At 55.2% G+C, this 25,060-nt stretch overlaps 1 protein-coding gene and 1 long non-coding RNA gene across 2 annotated transcripts; one reads left to right on the forward strand and one right to left on the reverse strand.

Annotated features, from left to right (window-relative positions):
- Nucleotides 1–657: 657 nt before the first annotated feature.
- On the reverse strand, nucleotides 658–15,357 carry DBH (dopamine beta-hydroxylase). Its single transcript, XM_010397798.4, has 12 exons — nucleotides 14,899–15,357; nucleotides 12,678–12,824; nucleotides 11,132–11,389; nucleotides 9,577–9,753; nucleotides 8,494–8,596; nucleotides 7,134–7,300; nucleotides 6,289–6,432; nucleotides 6,168–6,206; nucleotides 5,279–5,338; nucleotides 4,500–4,627; nucleotides 3,883–4,042; nucleotides 658–1,500 (listed from the first exon to the last, which is right to left on the reverse strand). The coding sequence occupies exons 1-12, from the start codon at nucleotides 15,328–15,330 to the stop codon at nucleotides 1,366–1,368; spliced, it is 1,950 nt and encodes a 649-aa protein (XP_010396100.4). The 5' UTR covers nucleotides 15,331–15,357; the 3' UTR covers nucleotides 658–1,365.
- Nucleotides 15,358–19,056: 3,699 nt separating this feature from the next.
- LOC109144374 lies at nucleotides 19,057–21,324 on the forward strand. The gene is made up of 3 exons (XR_005603264.1): nucleotides 19,057–19,445; nucleotides 19,568–19,624; nucleotides 19,760–21,324. It is a non-coding gene; the product is annotated as an uncharacterized LOC109144374 (long non-coding RNA).
- Nucleotides 21,325–25,060: the final 3,736 nt, after the last annotated feature.

Below are 25,060 nucleotides of genomic sequence, written 5' to 3' on the forward strand. Positions count from 1 at the left end.
GGAATGATCAGCAACTCCCAGCCCGTGCCCATCACCATCCCTTGCTCTGGTCCCCTCGCTGGGCTCTCTGCCGAAGCTTTCACCCGCCTGAAGGAATAATCTCACTCCCTGCTCTTCCCTTTATTTCCCTTGACTAGGTTTGCCTGGGTCATACCCGCTTCAGAGCTGATTTCAATTCCTTACCCTCGTGCCACGGGCAAGAGCGTGAACTCTGAAATGCTTTGGTTTTACTGAAAACATTAAAAAACAAGATTGAGATGAATTTCTCTTGAATAGGAGGTGACTGCCCTCCCTCTGGCAGGCAGAGGGCTGGGGAGGGGTGGCTGTGGCCCTGTTCTGAGGGAAGGAGCATTCTGCCTCCCTGCCAAGCCAGGCATCCACTCTGTGCCTGGAACATCAAGTTTTGCTTTCAAAAATCCTTTCTGATGTGCAGTGCTCTGACTTGAGATTTCCCTTACACCTGAGGTGGCTGGGAAGGCGATTTTGGGGGCCACCTGGCCTTGCTCCCACCTGTCCCAGGGCAGCAAGGACAGGCACCAAGCTGGGATGGACACGGCCTCTCCTGCAGCACCTCCAGCCTCTCCTCTGCTCCTCCTGAGTGTTCTCCCTTTGGACCTCAACAGCAAAAAGCAATTTATTTTACATTTAGTTATTTAATGGAGCAATTTTTCCTGACAAAAGATTTGTCATTCCCCCTCCCCCGCTCCCCTTTCCTAAACCCTATCCTAGAGGCATCGTTTGGTCCCAGCCACTGGCATCTGGTGGCATCAGAAGAAAATAATCCCGAGCATGGAGGAGTGGGGGAGGGGGTGTGGTGGGGAGCTGCAGTCCCTGCAGGAGGGAGGGGAGTGCTGGGTGGGTGTTGTGGCACCCCTCCATCCTCCCTCCCTCCCTCCATCCCTCCATCCATCCCTCCATCCATCCATCCCTCCATCCCTCCATCCATCCCTGCCACAGCTGCCAGCGTGGGGGAGCACCTGTGGAGCCATCCTGAGCTAGACGGGACCGTGGGACACTGGCAAGGCTTTTATGCTGCTCCCACGCATTCCTTTGCTCCGTGCCTCAGTTTCCCTGCGGGAAAACAAGCTCCTTTCCCCCGCTCCGGGCTCGGCACAATAGCAAACCTCGCTGTTATTATTCTGGGGGTGGGAAGCAGCATTACTCAGAGCCAGGATTGCTAATAACGCACTAAATATAGCTCTCCCCATCCCCGGAGGACTTTCTGAACCCCGGCTCATGAGCCCCAGCCCCCTCCGGAGGCAGGGCCAGGACACCGGCTGGCATCTCGGCGTGGGCAGCGCAACGGGATGTTCCCCATGGATGCTCCTGCCTGGAGGCGCTTCCCGTCCTGCTGGCAGCACTGTGTCAGACCCTCCGGAGCTGGCCCAGCTTCAGGGGCACGGGGGCAGCAGGCTGAGGCCCCGGGGCGGGCGGGCAGTGAGGGACGGGCTCCGGCAGCCTCTCGGTGATGCTGGGGAGCGGCTGCTTCTCCCACTCGCCCTGCAAGAGAGAGCAGCGCTGTGAGACCACGGCGGGCCTGCAGGTGCTTGGAGGCTCGGTGTTTCTGCCTGCTCGGAGAAATGACGTGAGCTTTAATGTTTGAGGTGGTTTTAGCCCAAATCTGGGTGTTTTCTCAAGAGGCATCACTAATTATTCCTAGTGCAGAAGCACCTACACACCCCCTTAGCGGCGCAGACGTCTGAGGTGCTCCACGTTCCACAAACCCATTTCAGCTGGGGTGTTTCCACCTCAAAAATTGTTACCTGCCAAATCAGGTGGAGACAGCTCAAACCAGGGAGTCCCACAGGCCCACCATGCTCTGGAAAATGCTTCCTACCAGATATTGGCTGGAATTTCCAGCATGGATATGCCCGTGGAGCAGGAAGGATGCAGCAGCCTGGCTGAGGGGCCATGGAGCAGAGCTGGGGAAGGGCTGTCACAGCCATCAGGGCTCGTGGTGGCCACAGCCAGGACAAATCCCCCCAGCTCTGTGCATCTGTGGAGGCACCTTGTCTTTGGGGATGCTCCCTGCAAAGAGCAACCTGCCAGGTGCAGGCAGTGCCCGGGGCTGAGCCTGCTGAGCAGGATCTAACTCAGATGTGATGTTGGCCTGGCCTGGTGGCCGGTGGAGACGTGGGCAGGAGCTGGGAGGGCACGGGGGGCTCAGCTGCGGGGCGGTGATGCTCCGGTTCGGCTGCCGGCTGCGTGTTCATGCGGAAATGTCAGCGAGAGGCTGAGGCGCAGCGTGAGCAGGAGGAGGGAGGTCTGGAGAGGAGAGGTAGAGCCATGAGTCATCAGCGAGATGAAAGTGGAATTTATGTTTTCAGCTGAAATTTCTCCTGGTATGTCAAGCGAAACGGGCCAGAGCCTGCACCAGCAGCGGGAAAACCCTGGGGAAAGATGGAGTGGGATGGAGGGACCTTTCCAAAGCTCATGGGGAGTGACCAGCGAGGGGACAGCATTGCAGGGGAGCACCAGCTGGAGAAACAACTCCTTTCCTGTGCCCTTATGGCTTAGGGGAGCAGTTAAGCATCTTTAGGGTGCTCCTGCTCCAGGGCTCGGCTCCAGCCCCGAGCCCATCTGCTGCAGCGTCTGCCCTGCTGATACATCCCGAACCCAGAGCCTGCTTTTTGGAGAGATCAAAGACATGTGGAGTGTCTTGATAGTTGTTGTTTTCAGTGCTTTCGAGTGGAAATCTGAACAGAGAGAGTTTACTGCGAGCCCTTGCGGCTGCTGGGGACTTGGGGACGGCACCGTCCCCACTGCCGCTCACAAGTGTTATCTTGAGATTTGGCTCGATAATTAACAGCACTCAGTTCCTTCCAGAAATCATCAGATTTGGGATCACTGAACTGCAAAAACCTGAGCTTAATTAGAAGCTGGTGCTTTTCTCTTGGCAGAAACAGTATGGAATAAATGAGATGTCTCCAAGTTGGGCTCGCTCTGAAACACCAGCGGAGCAGAGGCTCCTTCGCCCTCGCTGCGATGCTCGTGACCCACTTCGTGCCAGCATCAGCTCTGCTCTGCTCGAGTCCCTTCCTGACAGCTCCCCAGACCTCTCTGAAATCAAGGGAGTTGTCTGGGTCATAAATTAAGAGGTTTGACTCATAATTCTGCTGCTGCACAAAACTTCTGCACCGCTTCTGTCCCTGCAGCAAAGCTCTGCATGGCTGAGAGATGCCAGATCTCCAGTTCCAGAAAACTGGAAAGGTTTTTTCCCACTCCAGAGTGAAACTTTGCTAAAGGGAATTTACTGTGGCAGAAAGCTGATGGTGATCCCTTCAATCCAGCTCAGCATCCTCCTGTGCTGCAGTGGACAGCACTGGATCCAGGAACAAGGTATCATCCAAATTTATTACACTGATAAATGGCATTGGAAGCTGATGCCAGCAGTGGTTTTAAATCTTCCTCACCATCATCATCATGTCCCTTGTCACTGGGCCTGGTTTTATTTTAAAGACCTCTCCATCCTTTATCCTTCCCCTTTTGCTGGATCACCACGTTCGGAGGCCGCACAGATGCTGTGCATAATGAGCTCACTCTGCTGGGACCTGGGGTGATTTGCCAAAATCCTAAAAACCACCTCACGTTTCTCCTTGGATCTGGCCCTACTTTAACACTCAGCAAAAGCAGCCTCCAAATCACTTTATGCAAATGCATCTCCTAATTGGATCTGGCTGGAAGCATCCACGGTGGGCTCCAGATGTATTGTCTGAGCACAGGGCTGGGCTGGGCTCCGTGTCCTGCTGATGCCAGCGATTTCCTGGCAGCTCCAGCCCCCTGCCCTGAGCCTGCTGGCTTTGGATGTGTCCTGAGCACCGCAGACCTGACCCTACACCTGGGAATTTTGTCGGGAAGCTTTGGGAGTCAGGCTGTACCTACCGGGAACCGGACGGCAGAGGATTTGTTGCAGTGCATGGAGATGGGAGCAAAGCCGTAGAGGGATTTCAGCACATCCCTGTTGAACGTGTTCCAGGGGATGGAGTAAAACTGCTGTGGGACGGAGACCTGTGGGCACATGCAGATCTCCTCGTCGTTAAACCTGGGCGGGAGAAAGGCCACGCTGAAACCCAGCAGTGCTGTCCCCTTGCAGCGCTGGATGTGACTAATTCCTCCCTGCCTGAGCAGTGACCTGGAATGGCTCCGAGGTCGGCGCTGGGCACAGGGAGAGCCTGGAGCAGCCAGCACCTGCAGGGCAGGATTTGGGACCAGCCCATGGGTAGGACACCCTGTGCAAGGTCAGCATCTCCCCTCTCCTCATGGGTGGATGGGCTGCAGCCTCCTCCTGTGGTGTGGATCCTTGGTGTCTGCCTTGGGTTATAAGGAATATTTTGCACTTACGCACTTGGTCACACACTGACTCTTGCTGAGAAGCCCCTCCCCGGGATTGCTCTCCCTTCCTGGTGGCTCTCACTACATAGACATCCTCAAAACCCTGGGGTTGGCTTTTTTACCAGTGCTCCCTGTCCCCCCAGCCCCGCTGTGCAGGGGCTCTTTACCTGTTCACGAGGTTGAAGTACCGGTGCAGGTAGCCCGGATCCACGGCACTTTTGCACAGCTCCAGCTGGGTCTGGGGGTAGTAGTGCACGTAGTTCACACACATCTCTTCCAGGATGCCAAACCCTCCCTGTGGCACAGGCAGGAAGGTGATGGAAGCGGGCTCTGGCTGGGGCTGCACAGGGGCAGGGAGGGCAGCAGGGCACAGAGCTCACACCCCTGTGTGCACACTCACACGGATCTACATCTATAATTTCTATCTGTTATCTATATCTTGGTATCTGGATATCTAGAGAGATAGAGATGATAGAGATAGAGAAGGGTATTCACACCCCTTCAGGTGCATGGCACGGGCAGCTCTCTGCTTGTCTGCCCTCTGTGCAAGGACAGACTTCCAGGCTAGACCGTGTAGTTTACATTAAAATGCAGATTTCCTATAATCCCTCTGCTATATTTAGCCTTGTCCCTGTTGATGGTACCTCTGACAGGCTCTTTTATTTTTTTTTTTCACTGCCTATGTAAGGAAATAACATGCACTGTCAAAAAATGCCACTTCTCTTTAATTACAATTAATCCCTGGTGGAACAGTTTGTGATGGGAATTAGAGTGACACATGCTACTTCACAATTAGCACCTTCACATCCCCGCTGCAGGCAGCAGAGCCTTGTGAGTTCCCTTCTTCCCACCCTCCCTTTGCTTCTGGCTGTGTTTCTGCCTGGCTTCATGCAGGTGCCCACCCTGGGGTGCCCCACAAAGGCAGGGGAGCTGCCCCTGCACTCACCACGGTGGCTCTGCTCCGGTCCTCGGTGTTGTACGTGCACGTGGTGATGAGTTCGTCGCCCTGGGGGGTTCAAACACAGGAAAATTTAGGGACTGGGGAGTGTGCCACATAGAAATCCCTGCTCCCCATATCAGGAGCCTGTTTGCCCAGCAGCACCGCCTGCACCCCACAGGAGCCCTTGGTAAACCTGCATCCCCTGCGGAGATTCCCCAGGGCTGCATCCCAGGGATGGTGTTTCCTGCTTTCCTCGCTTTTTAAGAATTTCTGCAGGGTTGGAAACACCTTAAAAATTTCACTTAGCAACAGTTTGAAGTGCCAGATCTGGAGCTGACTTGATGGCACAACAGCCTCCCTGCCACAGTCGCTGCTGGGGACCACGGGGACACCCCAGGGCACAGCCCTGGGCATGGTTCCAGTGGGTGCTGAGTGTTTTGAGCAGCCTCGTGGGGCACGGCAGCTCCAGGAGGTGCCTTCAGCTTTGCAGCCAGGTCCTTCCCCATCTGAAGAGCCCTGGGGCACCACCCCTGTTTTCCCACCCACTCCCACTCTGATGCTGAATCTCTTCCTCTCCTTCCATCAAGCAAGGAGAAGGGGCACCACCATGGTTCAGCCTCACCCCCTGAGGAGCCTCCCTCTGCCAGACGAAGCCCAGCTGAATTAGGAGCTTAATTTAGCTCCTGGCTGCCCACACACCAATTCTGTGCCATATGAGAGGGGGCCCGGTGTCCCCAAAGAATCTGCGTGGAGATGGCAGATATGACCCAGGGACCCTCACTCCTGCAGCCCTCCTGGGAGTCCCCAGATGGGATAGGGTGATGGAAGGAGGCAGGGGACTCAGGGCCATGGGATCAGGATGTGCTGTTTGAGAACGGTTTTTGGAACAACTCACCGGGAAAACTGCGACCACCTCCTTCAGCATGCGGATCTCCTGGGAGGGGAGGGACGGGGACACATCAGAGCAATGCTGTGACATCCAGCCAGGCCCCCAGTTCCCCTGCAGCCCCCTGTACCTGGAAGTGAGGGCTGTAGTGCCTGTCAGCGTTCACAACCTGCCGCTCCCTCCCGTCCCGGGACAGCACCGTCACCACTTTCCTCCCTGCCAGGTGCGTGTGGAGCTGGGAGGCGAAGATGCGGATGCCAGCAGTGGGCAGAGCCTGGGGGAAGGAAGGACAGCTCAAGCCCCCGTGCCCAGCCCTGTCCTTCTCCCCTCCCTCACATCCCCTTGCTGTGTGCTGGGAACTCGCTGTCCCTGTTCTGGCTCTCACATGGGGTTTAGGGGATCACTGTACCCCTGGAAAAGCATCTCAGTGAGCTCCTTGCCATGGGACAGACCCTCATTGCTGCCAAACCAACACTCCAGGACAGCAGGAGCAGCTGAGCCAGATCCTGATTCCTTCCCTGCCCTCGTTAGTGGTGGCACAAATGATTCCTTGTGGGTAGGCCCTACAAAAACACACACCAAAACTTCCCTGAGAGAGCAAGGTGGGCCCTTTGGAACCATCTTCAAGAGAGTTCTTGGCAAGCTCCCTGGAAGCAGGAGCCAATTTTGCCATCCCTGGGAGGGAAAGCACCACTGGGACACGGCCAGCTCGGCAGTGAGTTTTATGGGAATGGTACCCCGGGGAGCTGGAGCAGATGGCTCCCCAGGAGAGCTGCTTCCAGAGGGATTCAGCGCATCCCAACCAGCTGCTCTCTGTTTATTGTACACAGCAGATTTTTCTTTCCAGCCTGCCTCACGGTGAGTTTAAAACTTGGAATTGGGAGCCCGGAGATTGGTGCTGCCTGGGACTTGGGAAAAACCACGGGCAACCTTTCTCCTCTGAGGTGCAGCTGGGTTGGAGGGGACAGCACTCACCAGCTGGGTGCATTTATCAGTGCAGTACCCTGTGAGGATGAAGTTATCCTCTCCAGGGGGAATGGCCATCACTGGCGTGTACACCAAGCCCAGCTCCATGATTCCGGCGTCGTAGGGACGCAGGGTGGCCGTGTAGTACAGCCGGATCCCCGAGGAGTCATGGCGACCTGGGGGACCAGAGGACAAGGACAGGTCACTGCAGGGACAAGGTGAAAGGTGAAAAACACAGACAGGTGAAAAACGATGCTGTGCTGCCGTGGGGAGCCTCTCGCTCACAGCGTCCTTCATCTGCTTGAAATTGTTTTAAATCCTACAGATTTTCGTGCGAGTCTTCGTGAGTGGCCCCAGATGGTTCCCTGGCGAGGGCACTGACCTGAGGCTGAATCGTCCCAAGAGAGTGAGGTAAGGGGTGCCTTTGGGGAGGCCAAAGCAGCAGGACAGAGCATGGGGTGCTTTGGAGAACTCCCTCAGGGATGAGACTCATTGCAGCTTCTTTAACAGGCACATCCCAAAATCCCAAAAGGCCATGCAGGCAAAGGGAAAGAGCAGGGTCAGTAGATCAGGAGGGGTTCAGGCCAGCTCTGGACTCCCTGTCTCCAGGCTGGAGCCCACCCAGGGATAAGAATAACGGGGGAGACACTATTGGTTAACAGAAAAAAGCAGCTAAATGATGGAAGACGTGAACTTCGTATTTATAGCCGTGTTTCTTCTCGAGTTGCCGAATATGCTATGACTGATCCACAGTACATATGCTCTGGCCTCCTAAAAATATACTTGGGTAGTCAAGAAGCTGCTTGTTTTTATGGTAATGAAGAAACTGGGTTGTTTGGAATCCTTCTTTTTTTTCCAATGTGTCTCCTGACAATGTTATCGAAGCGGGAGAACAGGAAAACAACATCCACATCCCCCCCCTCCTCAGCCATTCTGGTCTCTCTGGTGCCTTGGCACCACTGTCACTCTTGCTCTGAGCTCAGAGCCAGCCCCACCACCTTGTGTGGAACCTGGGGGGACCCCTGAGACAGCCCAGCTCAATGCTGGTGTTGCCCTGGATCACATCCCTGCAGGAACTCTGCAGGGGCAGTTTTCTGCCTGCAGGCTCCTTTCCCAAGCATCCTTCCCCACCTCTGGGCATGCACTTGTCAGCCTTCAGTGAGGATGACTTTGCTGAGAAGGTGGCAATTCAATGTATTCTTCCTGCAGGGACAGATCTGGACCGTCATCTCTCCACAAAGTTGAGGACAGGGCCACAGTTTAGGCCAGAGGGCTCCTCAGAAGGCATCAGTCCTTTCCTGAAATTCCCCCAGCTCTCCTGCCATGGTCTAACAGGGAAGGCAGTGGGCAGCACCACCCAGCCCCTCACCTTTGAACACCAGGGGATTGTGGTAATGGATCTCCAGGCGTAAATATCTGGAGGAGCCTGGGCCACCAAAGGCAAGACCTGCTTCTTCAGGGTAGTAGAAAGCCTGGAAGCAGAAGGGAGGGTGTTAGGGAAGCAGTTTCCTGGGAACAAGGCCGAAAAGCCCAAGGGAACGTGTGGGGATAATCCTGCCCCACACCATGGGCTGAGGGACATGACTTGGGCCCTTGGTTGTGCTTGGAGAGCTGCTCTTGCTTCCAAAAGCTCCTCTCGTTCCAGATGCAGTGGCACAACACCTGAGTAATGTCACAGAAGCACAGAATACCCTGAGTTACAAGGCACCCACAAGGATCCTCAAAGTCCAACTCCTGGCTGCACAGGACAGCCCCGGGAATCCCACAAGTGCCTGAGAGCGTTTTCCAAAGCTTCCTTGAGCTCTCTCAGGCTTGGGGCCATGCCCATTCCCTGGGCAGCTGTTCCAGTGTCCCACCCCATTGATTTATGGCACCAATGAGGAGGAGGGCTGGGGTGAGCTGGGAAATCAGAGACACCTGTGAGGGGCTGGGAAGGTCAGACGGGGCTGGGATGGTCAGACGGGGCTGGGATGGTCAGACGGGGCTGGGAAGGTCAGACGGGGCTGGGATGGTCAAACAGGGCTGGGATGGTCAGACAGGACTGGGATGGTCAAACAGGGCTGGGATGGTCAAACAGGGCTGGGAAGGTCAGACGGGGCTGGGAAGGTCAGACGGGGCTGGGAAGGTCAGACAGGACTGGGATGGTCAAACAGGGCTGGGAAGGTCAGACGGGGCTGGGAAGGTCAGACGGGGCTGGGATGGTCAAACAGGACTGGGAAGGTCAGACGGGGCTGGGAAGGTCAGACGGGGCTGGGATGGTCAAACAGGACTGGGAAGGTCAGACGGGGCTGGGATGGTCAGACGGGGCTGGGAAGGTCAGACGGGGCTGGGATGGTCAGACGGGGCTGAAGCCAAACCCCAGCAGAGAACAGGGTGAGGGCAGTCCCTGCAGGGCAATGGGATTGGGAAGGGCAGTTGCCACCCAGGGGGACGTGTCCCTTGTCACACCCACCTGTGCCCCCATGGCCCAGGCTGCCAGCACGTGCCTGCAGTAGTTGAGCCGGTCTGGCTTCATCTTGGAATCGCAGGGCCCGTTGTAGTGCGGGAAGCTGTCGAACTCGGCCGCACACTGGAAAACCTCCATGTGGTGGACAAGAGCCTCGTTGCCCGCCGTGACCACTGGCTCGTACTGCAAAGCAGGTCCCAGAAGGAGAGGACACTCTGAGAGCCCATCCCTGGGGCCTGCAGGCTCCACGAGGAGCCAGGGCAGGAATGTCTGTGACCTGGCACCGGCTTCTGCCGCAGGACGGGGAGCGAAGGTTACTCTGGGCACGAGGCACCAAGGGCCAAGAGCTTTCAGCTCATATTTTGGCTCCCAAGAGGAGGTTGTGCCAGAGTTAGGCATCTGGGTGCTCCAAAGGGGGACCCACATGTTATTAGTGCCCAAGGAGCATGAGGTCAGTTGTGGAAACATTTAGTTTCTTGGCTGGCTTAGGGACCAACCCAGAGCCCACCAGAACCCACAGAGAACCAGCTCATCCTTTCCCCAGCAACAGATGGGGATCAGCAGAAGATCTTGGTCTGTTTTGTGATGATTGAGTCCTTTACCAGTTTTGCAGGGCTGAGGTGGCCCTGGGGATGTTGCTTTTCCCTAAGAGAGTCCTGACAGTGTTGTTGTTGTAGCTCTGCCTGCAGCTCTTGGGGTTTTGTTTCTATCCAACAGCTGCTTGGGGCACGGGGAGGGGAATTTGGGGTAGAGAGAGTGACTCAAGCCTGAGGAACAGCTCTGGCTAAAAGTGCCAGCTGTAGAAGTGATCTGCAGCAGCGGGAAGGTATCAGGAGTTACACACTTTGTGCTCACACACAGATGATTCACTTCACACCATCTGTTAGAGAGAAAATCCTCCTTCTGAGCCTTCCTTTGCAGCGCCGTCTCTCCCCTCGAAACCACTGAGCGCTCGCTGCAGCTCCAGTGTCTGGAGGTTTTCCTTCTCCCCGCGGCGTGGGTTTGACTCTGGATGTGCCAGGTCACCTCCTGAGCCACCCCCACACCTGCTGGGTGCTCTCCCAGCAGCTCCTCCTTTCCTCGGGGTTACCAGCAGGTTTCTGCCTCTCCTTTCAGGAGTCGGCCCAAGCAACGCGTCTGGGCAATGCCCACAAGTTGCATTTATGTCTGTAACTCTCTTTTTTTCAGTCATTGCCTCATCTTTTAGGAGCCAGTTCCCATCCTGGCTCACTCTGCCCTGCTCTCACCAGCCCTGCTCCTTTGTTTCCCATGTTTGTATGCTCCTCATGGCTCTCTGTGTGCCAAAATCCTGCTGTGGGTCCGTCCCTTCCGCAGGGAGTCAGCTCTGAGCCTGCCCTGGAACCTGCTGGATGTGCCAGCTGGGAAGAGACCTCCTGGCCACTCCTGCTGAGACACTCTAGGAGACATGAGGATGCTACTGACTGCTGGGGTGGGCCTGGAAGATGTTGTTTGGAAAGTTGTCTGGGTCTGAAAGCCTCCCCGTGACATGGCATTTGCGGGATGTGAGCACAATTACTGCCCTGCCCCCTTCTCCTCTTACCATGATAATGTGGTGTTTGGGGAAGCCTGCTGGGAGCTCTGCCATGTAACACCAGTAGGTCGTCTCCTGGCTGGGAATGACGACATTTGGGGCCGTTATCTCCATGGTCTTCATGTCGCTGGGCAGCTCAGGGATGCTGACGTTGGGCTTGAGCAGCTGCACCCTCTGCAGCCCCCCGTGGAGGGCAGAGATGTTGATGGCTTGCAGGGAGTGCACTGGCTCCTCCAGGATCCCATAGATCAGGTGCACGGTGCCATCCTGAAGCGAGAGCAGAATATGTCAGGTGGTTTTCAGGAGCTGCGTGGACCACTGGGGACATGAACCCAGAAATGGGTGTTGTGACCCCACCCTGACTGCCCCAGCAGCTCACTTTGCTGTGCTGTCCCAGGAAAACTGGGGATTCCAGGGTATTTCTCTGGCTGATGTGGTCACTGAGGGTTCCCTACCAGGTGGGAAAGTGTGAAAAGTTTTCCCCAGGTAGGATCAATCCCATAAGGGTAACACATCCTCTCTGCTCCTTCAGAGCCCCTCAGGAGCTCCAGGCTGGGACAAACCCATCAGTGCAGGGCTCATCCCACCCTGCAGCCCAGCAATGGCCTGGGGAGCCACAGCAGAAACAGAACTTCTCCCTGAAAATCCTCCCTTTTCTCCCAGGTTCTTTTCAGGGGAAAAGTCCCACAAGAAGCTCTGCTGAAAATGTCTACTGCCAACAAGAACGCAGAGAGCTCTGGACAGGAGATAAGAGAGAAAGGAAAAAGAGAATAATCTCTTCCTAAAGGATCAGAGAATGAAGACCAGCAAGTGTTTTCCTGGTTCGCACACAGAGATTTTTCCCTCCAGGGCTCTCAGCGTTTTGGCAGACGGCAGACACTTCTCACCACAAGACAAGCTTTTGAACACCAGCAGCAAAAACTCGAGGACACTCTGTGCCCACGTTGGCTCTAAAATATCCTGCCCACAAAGGCTTTCATGTGAGATGAGCCTCGCACAGATTCCTGCCTGCAGCCAGGGCCTGTGGCTGAGACCCTGAGCTGTTTGACATCCCCCACTGGGAAAGTTTCCCCCAAATCCCAGCTTGCAGGGGAGAGGTGGATGCAGAGCCAGGGCGATGTCACCGAGCCACGCAGGAGCAGGGAGCAGCACCTCTGTTTGCTGTCCCTTTGTCCCAGCTCCTGTCACAACCCTCCTCTCTGCCTCCTGTTGATACACCAACCCCTCTTCGTAACACTCCCAACAGTTGGCTCCAGACTGCCGAGCAGAGTGATGCAGGAGGGATTTATATAGACCCAACGCATGTTCAGTGATGCAAACGAGCTAAAAGCTACACTTCAGAGAGCTTTCGGAGGGGTTGTGAATAGATGGTGCCAAACATTACTCATGGCCCAGGGCTGACACCTGCAGCTCGCTTCCTCTCTGCCTCACACAGCACCAACACCTGATGCTGTGCCCACAGCCAGGCACAACCCTGCGGGATGGGTTTGGAGCCGTGCCCCAGGGCTGGGATGGGGCTGGGAGGTGCCATGGCAGGGTGAGGGCGATGCCATACCTCTATCAGGTAGTCCTTGGGGTCACAGGTGCTGAAGGCTCTTCTGAAGAGGAGGTAGAGCCCCTCAGGAGCCCTGCGAGCCCCGAGGAGCTGGTAGTCCTGCTGGGAATCCATGTGGAGCTGCCCCTTGGCATCGCTCCAGGCATCCTGTGAGAGAAAGAGCAGCCTGCTCAGCCAGGAGGTGCCTCCATAGGTACCACAGGTTCTCCTCCTGTCTACCCTCAGCATCCCAGAGCTGGAGGAAGCCTGTACTTTGGTTGCTCCATGCATTCCCTGGGCAGATCCATGCCGGAATGGCCTCTGCCACAGGATCCCTGGTGCTCAGGCAGACCTGTGAAATACCTGACCCAGCAGTAAGGGTCTGCAGAAAGACCTTTACAAGGTGTGATGTGAGGGGGGAAAGGTCGGGAAGGGAGGGAGGAAAGCCCCCCGGGACACATGAAAGTGTTGCATCAGTCTGTGTTGCATTTTGGGTGTGTTTGTCTCGGGGGCACCCTGTGGACGGGGGTGATGGGCTCTCCAAAACCCTTGGCATAAACCAGCCTCCCACAATTTAAGATCAGACCCTTGCTGGGATGTAATGTCAGCCCTAGAAATTGCAGCCCCTCTGCAAAATCCTTAATTTTTTGTGGTCAGATTGTTCTGGCAGCCCAGCACCACTCATTGTAGAGGATGGTGACAAAGCCACCCCAAGAAGCAAAGCAGTAGGTTATTCCTGTGCCTCAGGATTTGAAGGTTTGGAGCATAAAATCCTGTGATAATTTGGATTTGAACAAGGTTGTTTCTTTGATCTTTTGTTTCTCCTGTGGGTCTCTCTTGTTTACTCAGAAAAGGTACCCAGGAAGTAGCTGGCTGTACGTACACAAGTGGCACTGGCTCTCTTATCTTGAGAGGAAAAGCCAGAAGATAGAGGATAAAGCAACTTGGCATCATTTCAGCCAGAACTATAGAGTCATATTTCCAGAACATATTGTCCTTAGAGGGGGAGAGGGAAATCAGCTCCGTGGAGCTCGCATGACATTTGTTTTCGTAGGGATATGGAGCGCAAGTTAATCTCATAGTACATGGGGGGGCTGAGCGAATTTGGATCTTTTTAACAGCCAACACGCTTATCCAGAAGAAAAGCTGCTGGGAGGGAGAAAACCAGGGCTGGAAAGATTTATTGAGATCTCCTTGCAGGATGCTGTTCAGTGAAAGAGAAAACCCCAGCGCTGCCGGGTGTTTCATTCAGGGCTGTTTGTCTTTGGGCGAGCACACGAAGGCAGATTAGAAACGATCCTTTATGTTTTCTTAACAGGGTGCTGTGAAATCCTGGAGCATTCGGGCCACCACAGACCCTGAAAGGCTGGTAATTAGCAGGAAAACAGTGCAGATAATAAACCCCTCTTTTCATGCTTTCGTTACACTGCGGATCACATTGCAGCTGATTGCAAAGGAATGTGTTTTATGGCTAATTTGAAGTAAGCAGAGAGGTAAAATTTAACTTACTGGAAAGCCTCACACGGGGAAAAATGGGAATTGCTTTCTTCAGCCAAGCACAAGCACAATCAGCCCAACGTGGTGGGCTGGGGATAGGGCTGGAGAGCCCAGGGGTGGGAAAACAACCCAAAGAGGAACCCAACAGCCAGCCAGTGGCAGGAGGGATGGAGTTTGCAGCAGCAGCAATAGCAAACAACACAACTGGAAATGAGTTTTCCCCCCACTCCCATTTACATCTCACCCAAATACATTTGCACCTTTACTTTCTGACAGCATCCCAGGCTGCCCTGTTATCCCACTGATCCCTGTGGATGCAACTCTCAGCCAGGTGCTTCCTGCTGGCAGGAGCAGCCTCTCTGCCTGGTGACTTTTGCCCTGTCTCGGAGCCATTAATGGGAGCTGTGGTTAATTTTTAATGTGACTGAGTGAAGCAGGGTGTTGATGCACCCTCTGTGTGTGTCTTTGCAGCTAAACACAGCAGACACATCCAGCTCCGGGGTCCCTCAGCCTTGCTGATGTGCTGCTGTGTTCATTCTTTTCTCTTTTGGGTTAATCCCTGTGTCAAACCACCTCATCTGTGGGTTCCTCTGGGGTAGAAGCCCCCAAGACCTGCTGGACCCAGAGCAGTGGGGCCGGTCCAGCGTGTGCCGTGCCCTGTACCCCACTCTACCAAACCACGAGCCAGGTTCACCCGCAGGGGGGGAACCCCAAAAGCCTCCAAGCAAGCACACAAGTGACTCACCCCAAAGTAGGAGTTGTGCCCATCGCTCCAGAGCACAGCCAGGTCGGCGTTCTCAAACTCGCCCCTGTCCGACATCCCGAAGAGGATCCCGAACTGCAGCTCCCTGATGAGGAGCTGGAAATGCACGGCTTGCTCGGGATAGCTGACATTCCAGGAGAGCTCCAGCAGCCCCTGGGGATCCAGAGGCACCTTGTAGGGGAAATCACTCTCGCGGGGCACCGAGCCCTGCAGAGCCACCACCAGGATGACCAGGAACGCCGCCACCATGGTGAAGTACATGGATGCCACCTCCCGCAGCTTGAGGCTGGGGCAGGAGCAGGACTTGCTCCTGGAGCTCTGCATCCTGCCAGGACGGCACCCGGCGCCTGGCCGTGCCCATTTATGTGCTGGCCCTTCTGGGCAAGCCGGGTGAGTGATACTCTTTAATTGCATTTCGTTGTTGGGAAATTGGGCTGGTGTATTGACCCCCGTCAGCTCCTGGCCAAACACTTGTCATTTGCTGTCTCCCCTTAATTGGCTCTAATTGCACATGGACATTATCAATAGCAATTGGATTTGACTGGGCTGATGTGATTCGCTCTTAAATCTTCCTTAGTGGCTGGGAAGGGCTGTTTCCTCACAGGCTGCTCTGGCTGAGCCCTCGTGGACATGCTCTGCTCGTGGTGCCTTTGGCCTGGCTGTCCCTATAACCCAGCCTGGGATCACCCCAAAGGTGGCCAGACAGCGAGACCAAAGGACCCTGAGCCTTGTCTGAGCTCCCAGGCATTCAATAACATTGATGGGGTTTGAAATATTTTCCCTGCAAAGCTCAGTGCCAGAGGAAATGCTGATTTCCCCCAAACAGCAAGAGAAGAGATGTCTCCTCTCTCCTCTCCTTTCTGGCCTTTGTGGGATTTAATTCTGGTGCTTTCAAACCCAGCAAAGCCCAGCTCCTCTCCCACGCCACTTTACATCCACTGAAGCTCCCACCTGCCCAGACCTCTGGATGTGTTCAATATTTGTTATTTCTTTGCTCATACAGCAGCCGAGACTTTGGCTCTGGTTTAAAGACACCTTTAGTCCCTGTCCCTCCCCCTTCCCGTTTGTTTAAAGTCTGATAGATTCTCTTTCGGTTATTAACTCTCCCACGTTAATTGGAATTATAACGAACTGCCTGGAGCTCTTTGATGCACACACACACCGCCTGGCTTTGGTCTCCGAGTCGGTGGCGTTGTTTTATTAATGCCACCTCACGTGCCGGGCCGTGCTCTCGGATCCCCCCCGTGCGGGGTCCCCTCCGGTCCCCTCCGGGGCTTGGGTTTCACTCCTGGTCCTTGCAGCAATGTCACAGGGGCAGATCCGCCTTTCCCAGCCCTGTGTAATGAGAGGAAACGGATTCAGCTCGGCGTTGTAATGAATCATCAATGTGTGCATCTCGACGTTAAACCCGAGGAGGTTTTACTGTCCTAAGACACAACCATTACTCAGGAATGCGTCAATTGATCCCGGCCGTCTCTCCTTGTCGGGTGACCTGCTGCTCGCAGGTCTCTCATTCAGCTCCGCCAGGCAAAAGGCCAAGGCAGAGGGAGGGATGGAGAGCTGAGCTCTCCCAGATGAGCATCCCTCAGCCCCATCCCTGCCCCCAGTGACTCCAGTGCACAGCCCGGTCCCACACCAGCCCTGCCACTGCTGCTGGTGTCAGCCTTAAAAGCCTTAAAAGCCCTGGATGGATAGCAGGAGGTCACTGGAGCTGCCTGGGAATGCTGCCACCATGGCATCTTTGGGGTTGTGTTCACTGGAGCTGTTCCTGGGCTCTGCCCGAGGAGCTGGACCTGCACCTCACCCCATCCACGCCTCTGTTCACCTTCCTGAAGGAGGATGCAGCATTTTCCCCTTTTCCTGAGGCTCCTGGGCTCGTTCCTGGAAGCACTGAAGGCATCAGATGGATGTCCCTCATCCCCCAGCCCTGGTGCTCGAGCATTACAGAAGCCTGGCTGCCTTACAAAAGCCCCATAGAACAGATTTTTGTCCTTCCCCATCCCTGATCTCCTCCAAGCAGATTCACCCACTTGTCCTCCTCTCTTGGCTTCATTTCCTCGTTGTAAAGAGAAGAAGCTGAGCTGCCAAGCACGGCAGGAAGGCAAAGTGATCCTCACCGGGGGCAGGAGGGGGTCCTCAGCTAACGAGTTCTGTCTCCCTCTATCAGCGATGAAACCCCAGGTTGCTGGCGTGTGCAAGTGCAGCTCCTGAGCGCTCCTGCACAGGAGGAATTTGCAGTGGAACAGCAGAACACGGGCAGGTCAGCTTGAAAACAGCTGAACTTTGCAGATAAGCGGTGAGAATTTATTTGAAGAGAGGAAAAAAATTATGTACATCTCTCTCCACCTCCCCCCCCCCCCCCCCTTCAGTTTCTCCCGAGTCGTGGCTCATAAATCCAGGCAAGGAGCGAGGATCCAGCTTTCCACTCACTGCTCGGGGTGTTTATTTTAAGACTTGAAGGAGATGCAGAAACGCCAGAGTTTCCTGACTCGGAAACTCGGACCATTCGGTAGCAGCAGTGGGGTGGGAGCCGTGGCTCCTGCCCCTTTCCTCGAAGGCAGAGCAGCCACTTTGTGCCCGTGTGGGAGCTCCTGGGGAAGGGAACGCCGGCTGGTGCCAGCACGGAGCAGCCCGTGCTGGAGATGGGACTCGGGTGCTCCCGCACACCCCATGTCCCTCTCCCCGAGCAGAAAAGATGCCCCTGGAATACCCGGAGCGGGCTGTGAGCCCCAGGGCAGGGCTGGCTTGGGCTGGCTGGGCCCCGGCAGTAGCGTTCATCCCCCAGCGGGTGCTGCTGACCCCATCTCTGCAGAGCAGCACATCCAAACCCTCCCGGTGACTCCCCTTTCGCTGCCACTCGTGACCCTGGATGCAAAGCTGGGGATAAGCGGTGGCTTCCAGAGCCCCCGCAGCAGCAGTGCCTGACATGGGTGGCAGGGAGCGGGGAGCAGCCGCCTCCGTCAGCGGGAGCGAGGGCTGCCCGCCTGGAACAACAGCTGACTTACAGGTAAGCAGTTTAAACACAATTGATGCGCCAAATTAGGGGCTGAAGCAGGCAGCACCCCTCCGAGCGATAATCCATTGCCTCGCTAACAGAAATGGAAATTCAATTTGGGCAAGGGCAGCGAGGGGAGGGGAGGGAGGGGAGGGGAGGGGAGGGGAGGGGAGGGGAAGGGGAAGGGGAAAGGGGAAGGGGAAGGGGAAGGGGAAGGGGAAGGGGAAGGGAAGGGGAAGGGAAGGGGAAGGGAGGGAAGGGGAAGGGAAGGGGAAGGGGAAGGGGAAGGGAAGGGGAAGGGGAAGGGGAAGGGGAAGGGAAGGAAGGGGAAGGGGAAGGGGAAGGGGAAGGGGAAGGGGAAGGGAAGGGGAAGGGGAAGGGAAGGGGAAGGGGAAGGGGAAGGGAAGGGGAAGGGGAAGGGAAGGGGAAGGGGAAGGGGAAGGGGAAGGGGGAAGGGGAAGGGAAGGGGAAGGGGAAGGGGAAGGGGAAGGGAAGGGGAAGAAGGGAAAAGGAAGGGAAAGGGAAGGGAAAGGAAGGGAAAGGGAGGGAAGGGAGGGAAGGGAAGGGAAGGGAAGGGAAGGGAAGGGAAGGGAAGGGAAGGGAAGGGAAGGGAAGGGAAGGGAAGGGAAGGGAAGGGAAGGGAAGGGAAGGGAAGGGAAGGGAAGGGAAGGGAAGGGAAGGGAAGGGAAGGGAAGGGAAGGGAAGGGAAGGGAAGGGAAGGGAAGGGAAGGGAAGGGAAGGGAAGGGAAGGGAAGGAAGGGAAGGGAAGGGAAGGGAAGGGAAGGGAAGGGAAGGGAAGGGAAGGGAAGGGAAGGGAAGGGAAGGGGAAGGGAAGGGGAAGGGGAAGGGGAAGGGGAAGGGAAGGGGAAGGGAAGGGGAAGGGAGGGGAAGGGGAAGGGGAAGGGAAGGGAAGGAAGCTTTCTGTCTGCTGCCGCGGCCGGTGCAGCTCTGCATGCCCCGGGGGCTCTGCTATCCACAGCCCTATCCAGCCCCAGGATCGAATTTGCCTCGGTGCTGATGAGGTTTGGCAGTGCCTGACTCAATTTTAGCCACCCTGATGTCTCTGTGTCCCTTACATCCCACCTCCATTCCAGAGCAGCTTTTTCCTCACATTACATGATTCCTCCGACTGTACAAAAGGGACTTTTTGCACCTGAAATGGCACAAAATGAGCTGGCACGGTGTGAGAAGGGGGAAAGGGGGGCTGGCACACAGGGGGGACGCGCACGTGGATGGGTGACCCTGCAGGGCCACAGGGACCCCTGCCCTGATCAATGTGTGCGATTTCTCCGGCCAGATCCACCCCTAACCCTACAAATCAGAGCCGTGGAGCAGCCCCATGACTCCCAGGAGCTGTTCTGCTACACCCCAGGGCGGGGAGGATTGTTCATCATCCTTCCCAAAGGATCGCTTTGCCCACTCCTGTCCCCATAACAGGTCAGAAGGGATCTGCAGGCTGCTCGCTGGTTCTGCTGTGCACCAGGAGGGCACTGGGGCTGCCAGGCTGAGTTTCAATTGCCCAGCAGAGGCCCAGGTGAGTGTCTGCCCTCTCTAAAGTGTCTTTGGCATCCCTGTGTCACCTGGGCCACAGCGAGCTGTGTGGTTTTGCTGGGAACCTCCTCTCGTGACAGCAGCCTGGGCTGTTTTAACTCACAGATGTGCCACGTGCCAGCCAGGACAGGACACTTGGAGGTGACTTGTGATCCAGCAGAGGTGGGTGGGAAGAGCCGTTCCTTCCTCCTTGCGCTGCGTTTGTGCCTTACAGCCCGAATGCTGTAACATCCCCCAAGCCAAGTCTCTGCTTGTTCCAGCTTCTTGCTTTCTCCCAAACTGTTTTGCTTTCCTCAGGACCAGATTTTCTTTATCTTACACCGTGGAAGAGAACTTTTGCCTCATTCCCCACGAGGATCACATCCAAAGGGGAACCAGCCCCAGCTGGGCAGTCAGACCTCCCCACTGAGCCAAATCTGGGACAGAACTGGACCTGAGCTGCTCTTTACAGCTCAGTCTCACTGCTCCTGCTCTGGCACTGAAGGTGAGGACTGGGCTGCCCTGACTGAGAAGCTCCAGCTCTTCTGCCTCTCCTCCTGCTCCAGCCATGCACCCCCAGATCTCCTCCACAGCCAAAGGTGGGTGGTTGGGCTGTGCCACGGTGATGGGACAGCGGGAGAAAGGCCAAAATTAGCCAAAGGAAAGCACTGTTTGCTCTTTGGGAGGTGGCACTGCCCCGCCAGGTGCTCCAGGCTGGGTGGGCAGCCAGGCCCCTTCCCAGCAGAGCATCCCAGAGAAACTCCCTCCCCAGTGCTGCCGCAGCTGAGCCACCTAATGAGATCTCCTCGCCTGTGCATGCTATATTAGGGTTTCCATGGATATGGTGTCACAAACACTGGGCTGTGGCTTTGTTATATAAACAGGAGAGATTGCCACAAATACCCAAAATATCTGAAAAGGACAGGAAGACACAAAAGCGTTCTCTGGGTGTGTTTATAGAGCGTTGTGCGATCCAGGGGATGGTGCCAGTGGGAGGTGGGAGAGGTTTGTGTGAGCTTTGGGAAGCAGAGTTTATCCGAGGGGTGGTCTCTGACTCAGGAGCTCTGGAGATTCACCCTGATCTTCCACGGGATGTTTTTAAATGTTTTTAAACTAAAAAGGTGCTGCTGGCTGGGCAGTTCCTGCCTTGCTCCTGCAGCTCCTGCTGTAACAGGCATCCTTCTCCATGTGCAAGTTCATCCTGGCTGAGCCTCACACAGAGCTTGGTCCTCCCCTGCTCCTGCCATATGCAAGGAAATCCTTTTTCCTGCAGCTGGTGGGGACCAGGGCTGGTGATGGTGGTGGGGACACACAGCCATCAGCTCTGCCAGGACTGCCCACACCTGACCCTGCTCTTCAGGACCAGCTCATTTTGTGCCATTTCAGGTGCAAAAAGTCCCTTTTGTACAGTCGGAGGAATCATGTAATGTGAGGAAAAAGCTGCTCTGGAATGGAGGTGGGATGTAAGGGACACAGAGACATCAGGGTGGCTAAAATTGTATTGCACTCCCACTCCCCTGCCAATAACAACACCAGAAATAAAGTGGCTTTGCAATAACCATCTCCACGCTTTGGAACACAGATTCACGTGTCCCCGCAAAAGATGCTCCAGGCAGGATCAACTCTGCTCCAGCCTTGCTCTGCAGGAGATGCATGGGAAGCTTGCTCCAGTCCTCCCATGAAGATGACTCTTCGCCCAGCAGGTGCAGCCCCAAGCTCCCAGTATCCACCAGCGCCTTCCTTTTCCCACCCTCTGTGCTCGCCTGTGGGTGACATTCCAAGCCCATGGCTGTTTCAGCTCACTCCTGGCCTTCCCGATGCCTTCCACCATGGGATGAGCATCCATCCATTCATCCATCCTTCCATCCATCCACCCATCCATCCACCCATCCATCCATCCATCCATCCATCCATCCATCGATCCCTCCATCCCTCCATCCATCCATCCCTCCATCCATCCATCCATCCATCCATCCACCCATCCACCCATCCATCCCTCCATCCATCCATCCATCCATCCACCCATCCCTCCATCCGTCCATCCATCCATCCATCCATCCATCCATCCATCCACCCATCCATCCATCCACCCATCCCTCCATCCACCCATCCCTCCATCCATCCATCCATCCATCCATCCATCCATCCATCCATCCCTCCATCCATCCATCCACCCATCCACCCATCCATCCCTCCATCCATCCCTCCATCCCTCCATCCATCCCTCCCTCCATCCATCCATCCCTCCCTCCATCCATCCATCCCTCCACTTATTTTCTCTCCCCTCTATCTCCCTGCGAATCCAAGCTGCAACCTTTCCATGCTTCATCACCTGACATGTGATGGAGAATCCCAAATTCCACAAGGAAAGATCTGTTTTATCACTTAGAAACACACCAAATCCAGTTTTCCCCTCTTCAGATACCAGACACCCTGCACTGCCTTCCTGCATTACCTGACATCCCTGATTTCTCAGGACGCATCTTAATTTTCCTGAAGTGATCTCTCCCACCTCTGGAATGGCAGGGGAGAATTCTTTGGTTGGAAGTAACAGCAAAAAGAGCTGGAACCTGCTGTGGAATCGCTCCAGGGCTGCCTGGCACATGAATTTCCAGGGGGTGGGTTGGTGGTGAGCCCTCCTGTGTGGGGCTCTGTTCTGTGGTGCCAGCCTTTCTTCTTGCTCTTCCTCTAACCCTCGCTTGCTGGCACTGAGCTGCTTCCCGAGGAACCCATAGCAAGCTGGATCAGCGTGGAGAGGAGATCCAGGAGAGGACACAGGGCCAAGAGAGCCTGAGGAGTTTGTGGATGCAGCTTCATCACCTTAGCAAAAGGGCTGGAGCATTGGATGGCAAAGGCTGCAGGCCCTGCCACTTGAGGTTTGTGATGGACAGCTTGGGAGAAGGACTAATTAAGAGTAGAAACTGTGGATAAATGAGATTTCCTTCAGAAAACTCAGGATGGCTTCTGCACAGGGAGGGTTTGCCCTACAAACCTCTTCACAAGCTCAGGAAGTTTGAAGGGGAAGGTGTTTCCAGGGACCTTCCAATTTCCAAGGCTGTGACAAAAGGCTCTGCCCTCTTCCCAACCTTGCCCAGATACTCATGGAAGGATTATTCATTCCCCCAGCACCTCCTGCACCCCCATGTGCCAGCAGCCCCTCGAAATCCACATCTCTGCTCAAAGGGATGTGAGGGAATCCATGGTGAGCACCCTTAACCTCCCCAAGCCCTTCCATGAGCAGTGGCTGCACAGGGTGACATTCCAGCGCGTCTGGCGCGTCCTGCCAAGTGCAGAGGCAGGAGCTGACGGGGGAGATGTGATGGGATGTGCCAGGCAGGGCCTGCCGTGGATCAGCCTGGAGTATGTGTTCCCTCAGAACACCTCTGACCCAGCTCTGAGGCTGATGTCACCCCAGGAGCCTTGGCATATGGAGCTGGTCACTGACTGGGGATGTTTAATAGGGCCAGGGTGGGGCACTGCGTAATTCACCTTTTTGGGTTAAAAACACTGATTTAAGGAGCAGCTCCTCTCTGCTGTTTCTTTGTTAACTCTTAAGCAGACTCATCCTTTGGCACCCTGAGGTTGTCACGTTCAAGGGCAGAAACCTCTCAGAGTAACAAGTGGCAGATGTGTCCCCAGGGCACCTCCAGCTCCTGCCTAGAGCCACGGCAGTGGCTGCAAGGGGGACACCAAGCAGGGTCCCAGTTTGGGGCAGTTGTCGGGGCTGTGTTAAAAGCCAGGTGGTTCTGCCATCGTGGGTGGCTGAAGCAGGTGGAGAAGGCAGCTGTGGATGAGCACAAACCTCTGTGTTCGTCTGGGTATCACTGCTGTTCTCAGGAATACAAAATTCTGCATTTAAATCCAGTGAAGGTGACTGAAGTGCTGCAGACAGGAGGAGGAGGCAGTGGGGACTTTTCAGGCTGCTGCAGAGAATATTTGGGATGAGCTTGGAGACCACCTAAGAGAAGGGACCTCCTTAATCATGGGGAAGAGGCAGAGAAAAGCACCTGGTCCTTCCTTCAGGACCAAGGGTGGCTGGCACTGTGAGCTGAGCCTGCTGCAGCCCCCTCCAGCAAAGCTGCACACACAGGGCCCTGCCACTGCCAGGGAGCTCAGGGTAAAAACAAATGCCAGAGAGAAGCAGAGGAAAAGGCTCTGTCCTTAGGAATGGGAAAAGAGAGAACCCACTCCCAGGGTCTGCCACGTGCAGGAGTTGGTTTAGAGAGCCCTAACTCCATGTTTCCCTCTTGGAGCAAAGCCCTGCAGTGGGATCCTTCAGCAGCAGAAGAGCCCTTTTGCTGCCCTATTCCAGGTGTGTGTGTATTTGATTGCATCCCCGGGGCGCCACGCACTTGGCGTGTGTCACATCCACCAAGCTGCAGCTGCCAGAGCAGTTTTCAGGATGAAAACATCACCAGTGTCCCCCAGGCCAGTGTATTCCACTGGGAATGCACACAGGGAGCTGGGCAGTGTTCCAGCAGCCCATTGCTCCCAGCAGTGCCCAGGTTTGGCTGTGGGTTGTGCTCATGGATCAGTCTCACATGGAAGACGCCTCCAGGATCAGGAAAACCAAAGGGAAACCTTGAGGATGGAACAAGCTGAAGGTGGGGCAAAAAAACCCGCTAGAGAGTGGCCCTGGATGCTGCGTGGTGGAAATGCCATAGAATATTCCTGGGCAGTTTGATCCCAAGTTCTGGAAGGATGAAACCAGGAATTTGGGGTTGCAGGACTGTGAGTGCACAAACTCGCCGAAGGGTTTACACTGGGAATAACCCAGCGGTGGTGGAGGAGGGAAGCAGGTGAGCACAACCTGAGCTCTGCACTTAAAACCTACAGATGATCCGGCTCCTGGCTGCTGCTGGGTCTGTTTATCCCACAGACTTGGCAGGCACAGGACACTTCCCAAATGTTGGGGTTGATGAAAGTTGTGGCTGGCCAGCTGCCAGGTCTTGAGGCTATCAACTAGCTCCCAAACTGTGGATGCTAATTAGCACTTCCCTTCTGTAAAAATTGCTGTTGCAAAGTCTGGGGAATCTGTGTTTGTACAGCCCCCGGCACAGCCAGACCGCTTTCACCAAGGAGGTCTTGCACACCACTGCAATACAGAAATACATCATAAAAGCATTTTTCTCCTTCACAGAATCCTGATCTTCCCAGAATTGCTCTTAGAGTAAGCAAACCTCATGTTGAAGTCCAAAAAACAAGCTCTGCACCCGCACAAGGCAGCCCAAGCTTTGCTAAGTCCTTGTTATAACATTGTTTTTCCTTGCATCTTATCCTGGGCTCGGCTCCGTGAGAATTGCTTTGACATCTCCCTGGGCAGCAAGGAGGATGTTTGTTGCAGTACCAGAGGCCAGGCATTGAAACCAAAATGAATGGGCCAAGCAGAGAACCTCCATCGTTCATATTTCTGAGCAAGGATACGGTGACAAATTGCCAGACGATGACGTTTGACCTGGGCAAGCAATAAAAAGCTAAAATTGGTTGGGATTTTTTAAAGCAAAGCCCTTCAATATCTTCTGCACGTGGTTCAGGCAACCTTGAAGAAAAACTCAACAGCGACCACAACACAGACAGCTCTGTATTAAGTCATTTGATATAATAATTAAATAATAATAG

Source organism: Corvus cornix, chromosome 17 (genome assembly GCF_000738735.6).
Source record: "Corvus cornix cornix isolate S_Up_H32 chromosome 17, ASM73873v5, whole genome shotgun sequence".
In the NCBI taxonomy this organism is placed as follows: Eukaryota; Metazoa; Chordata; class Aves; order Passeriformes; family Corvidae; genus Corvus; species Corvus cornix.

Bases quoted from the DNA above. Each gene is read 5' to 3' on its own strand.
- DBH (XM_010397798.4), bottom strand. From the start codon at position 15,330: ATGCAATTAAAGAGTATCACTCACCCGGCTTGCCCAGAAGGGCCAGCA. The intron at 7,301-8,493 runs GTGAGGGGCTGG...CTGGTCCCCCAG, and splicing joins CAATCCCCTGGTGTTCAAAG to GTCGCCATGACTCCTCGGGG. The intron at 6,207-6,288 runs GTACAGGGGGCT...CTCCCCTCCCAG, and splicing joins ACTACAGCCCTCACTTCCAG to GAGATCCGCATGCTGAAGGA.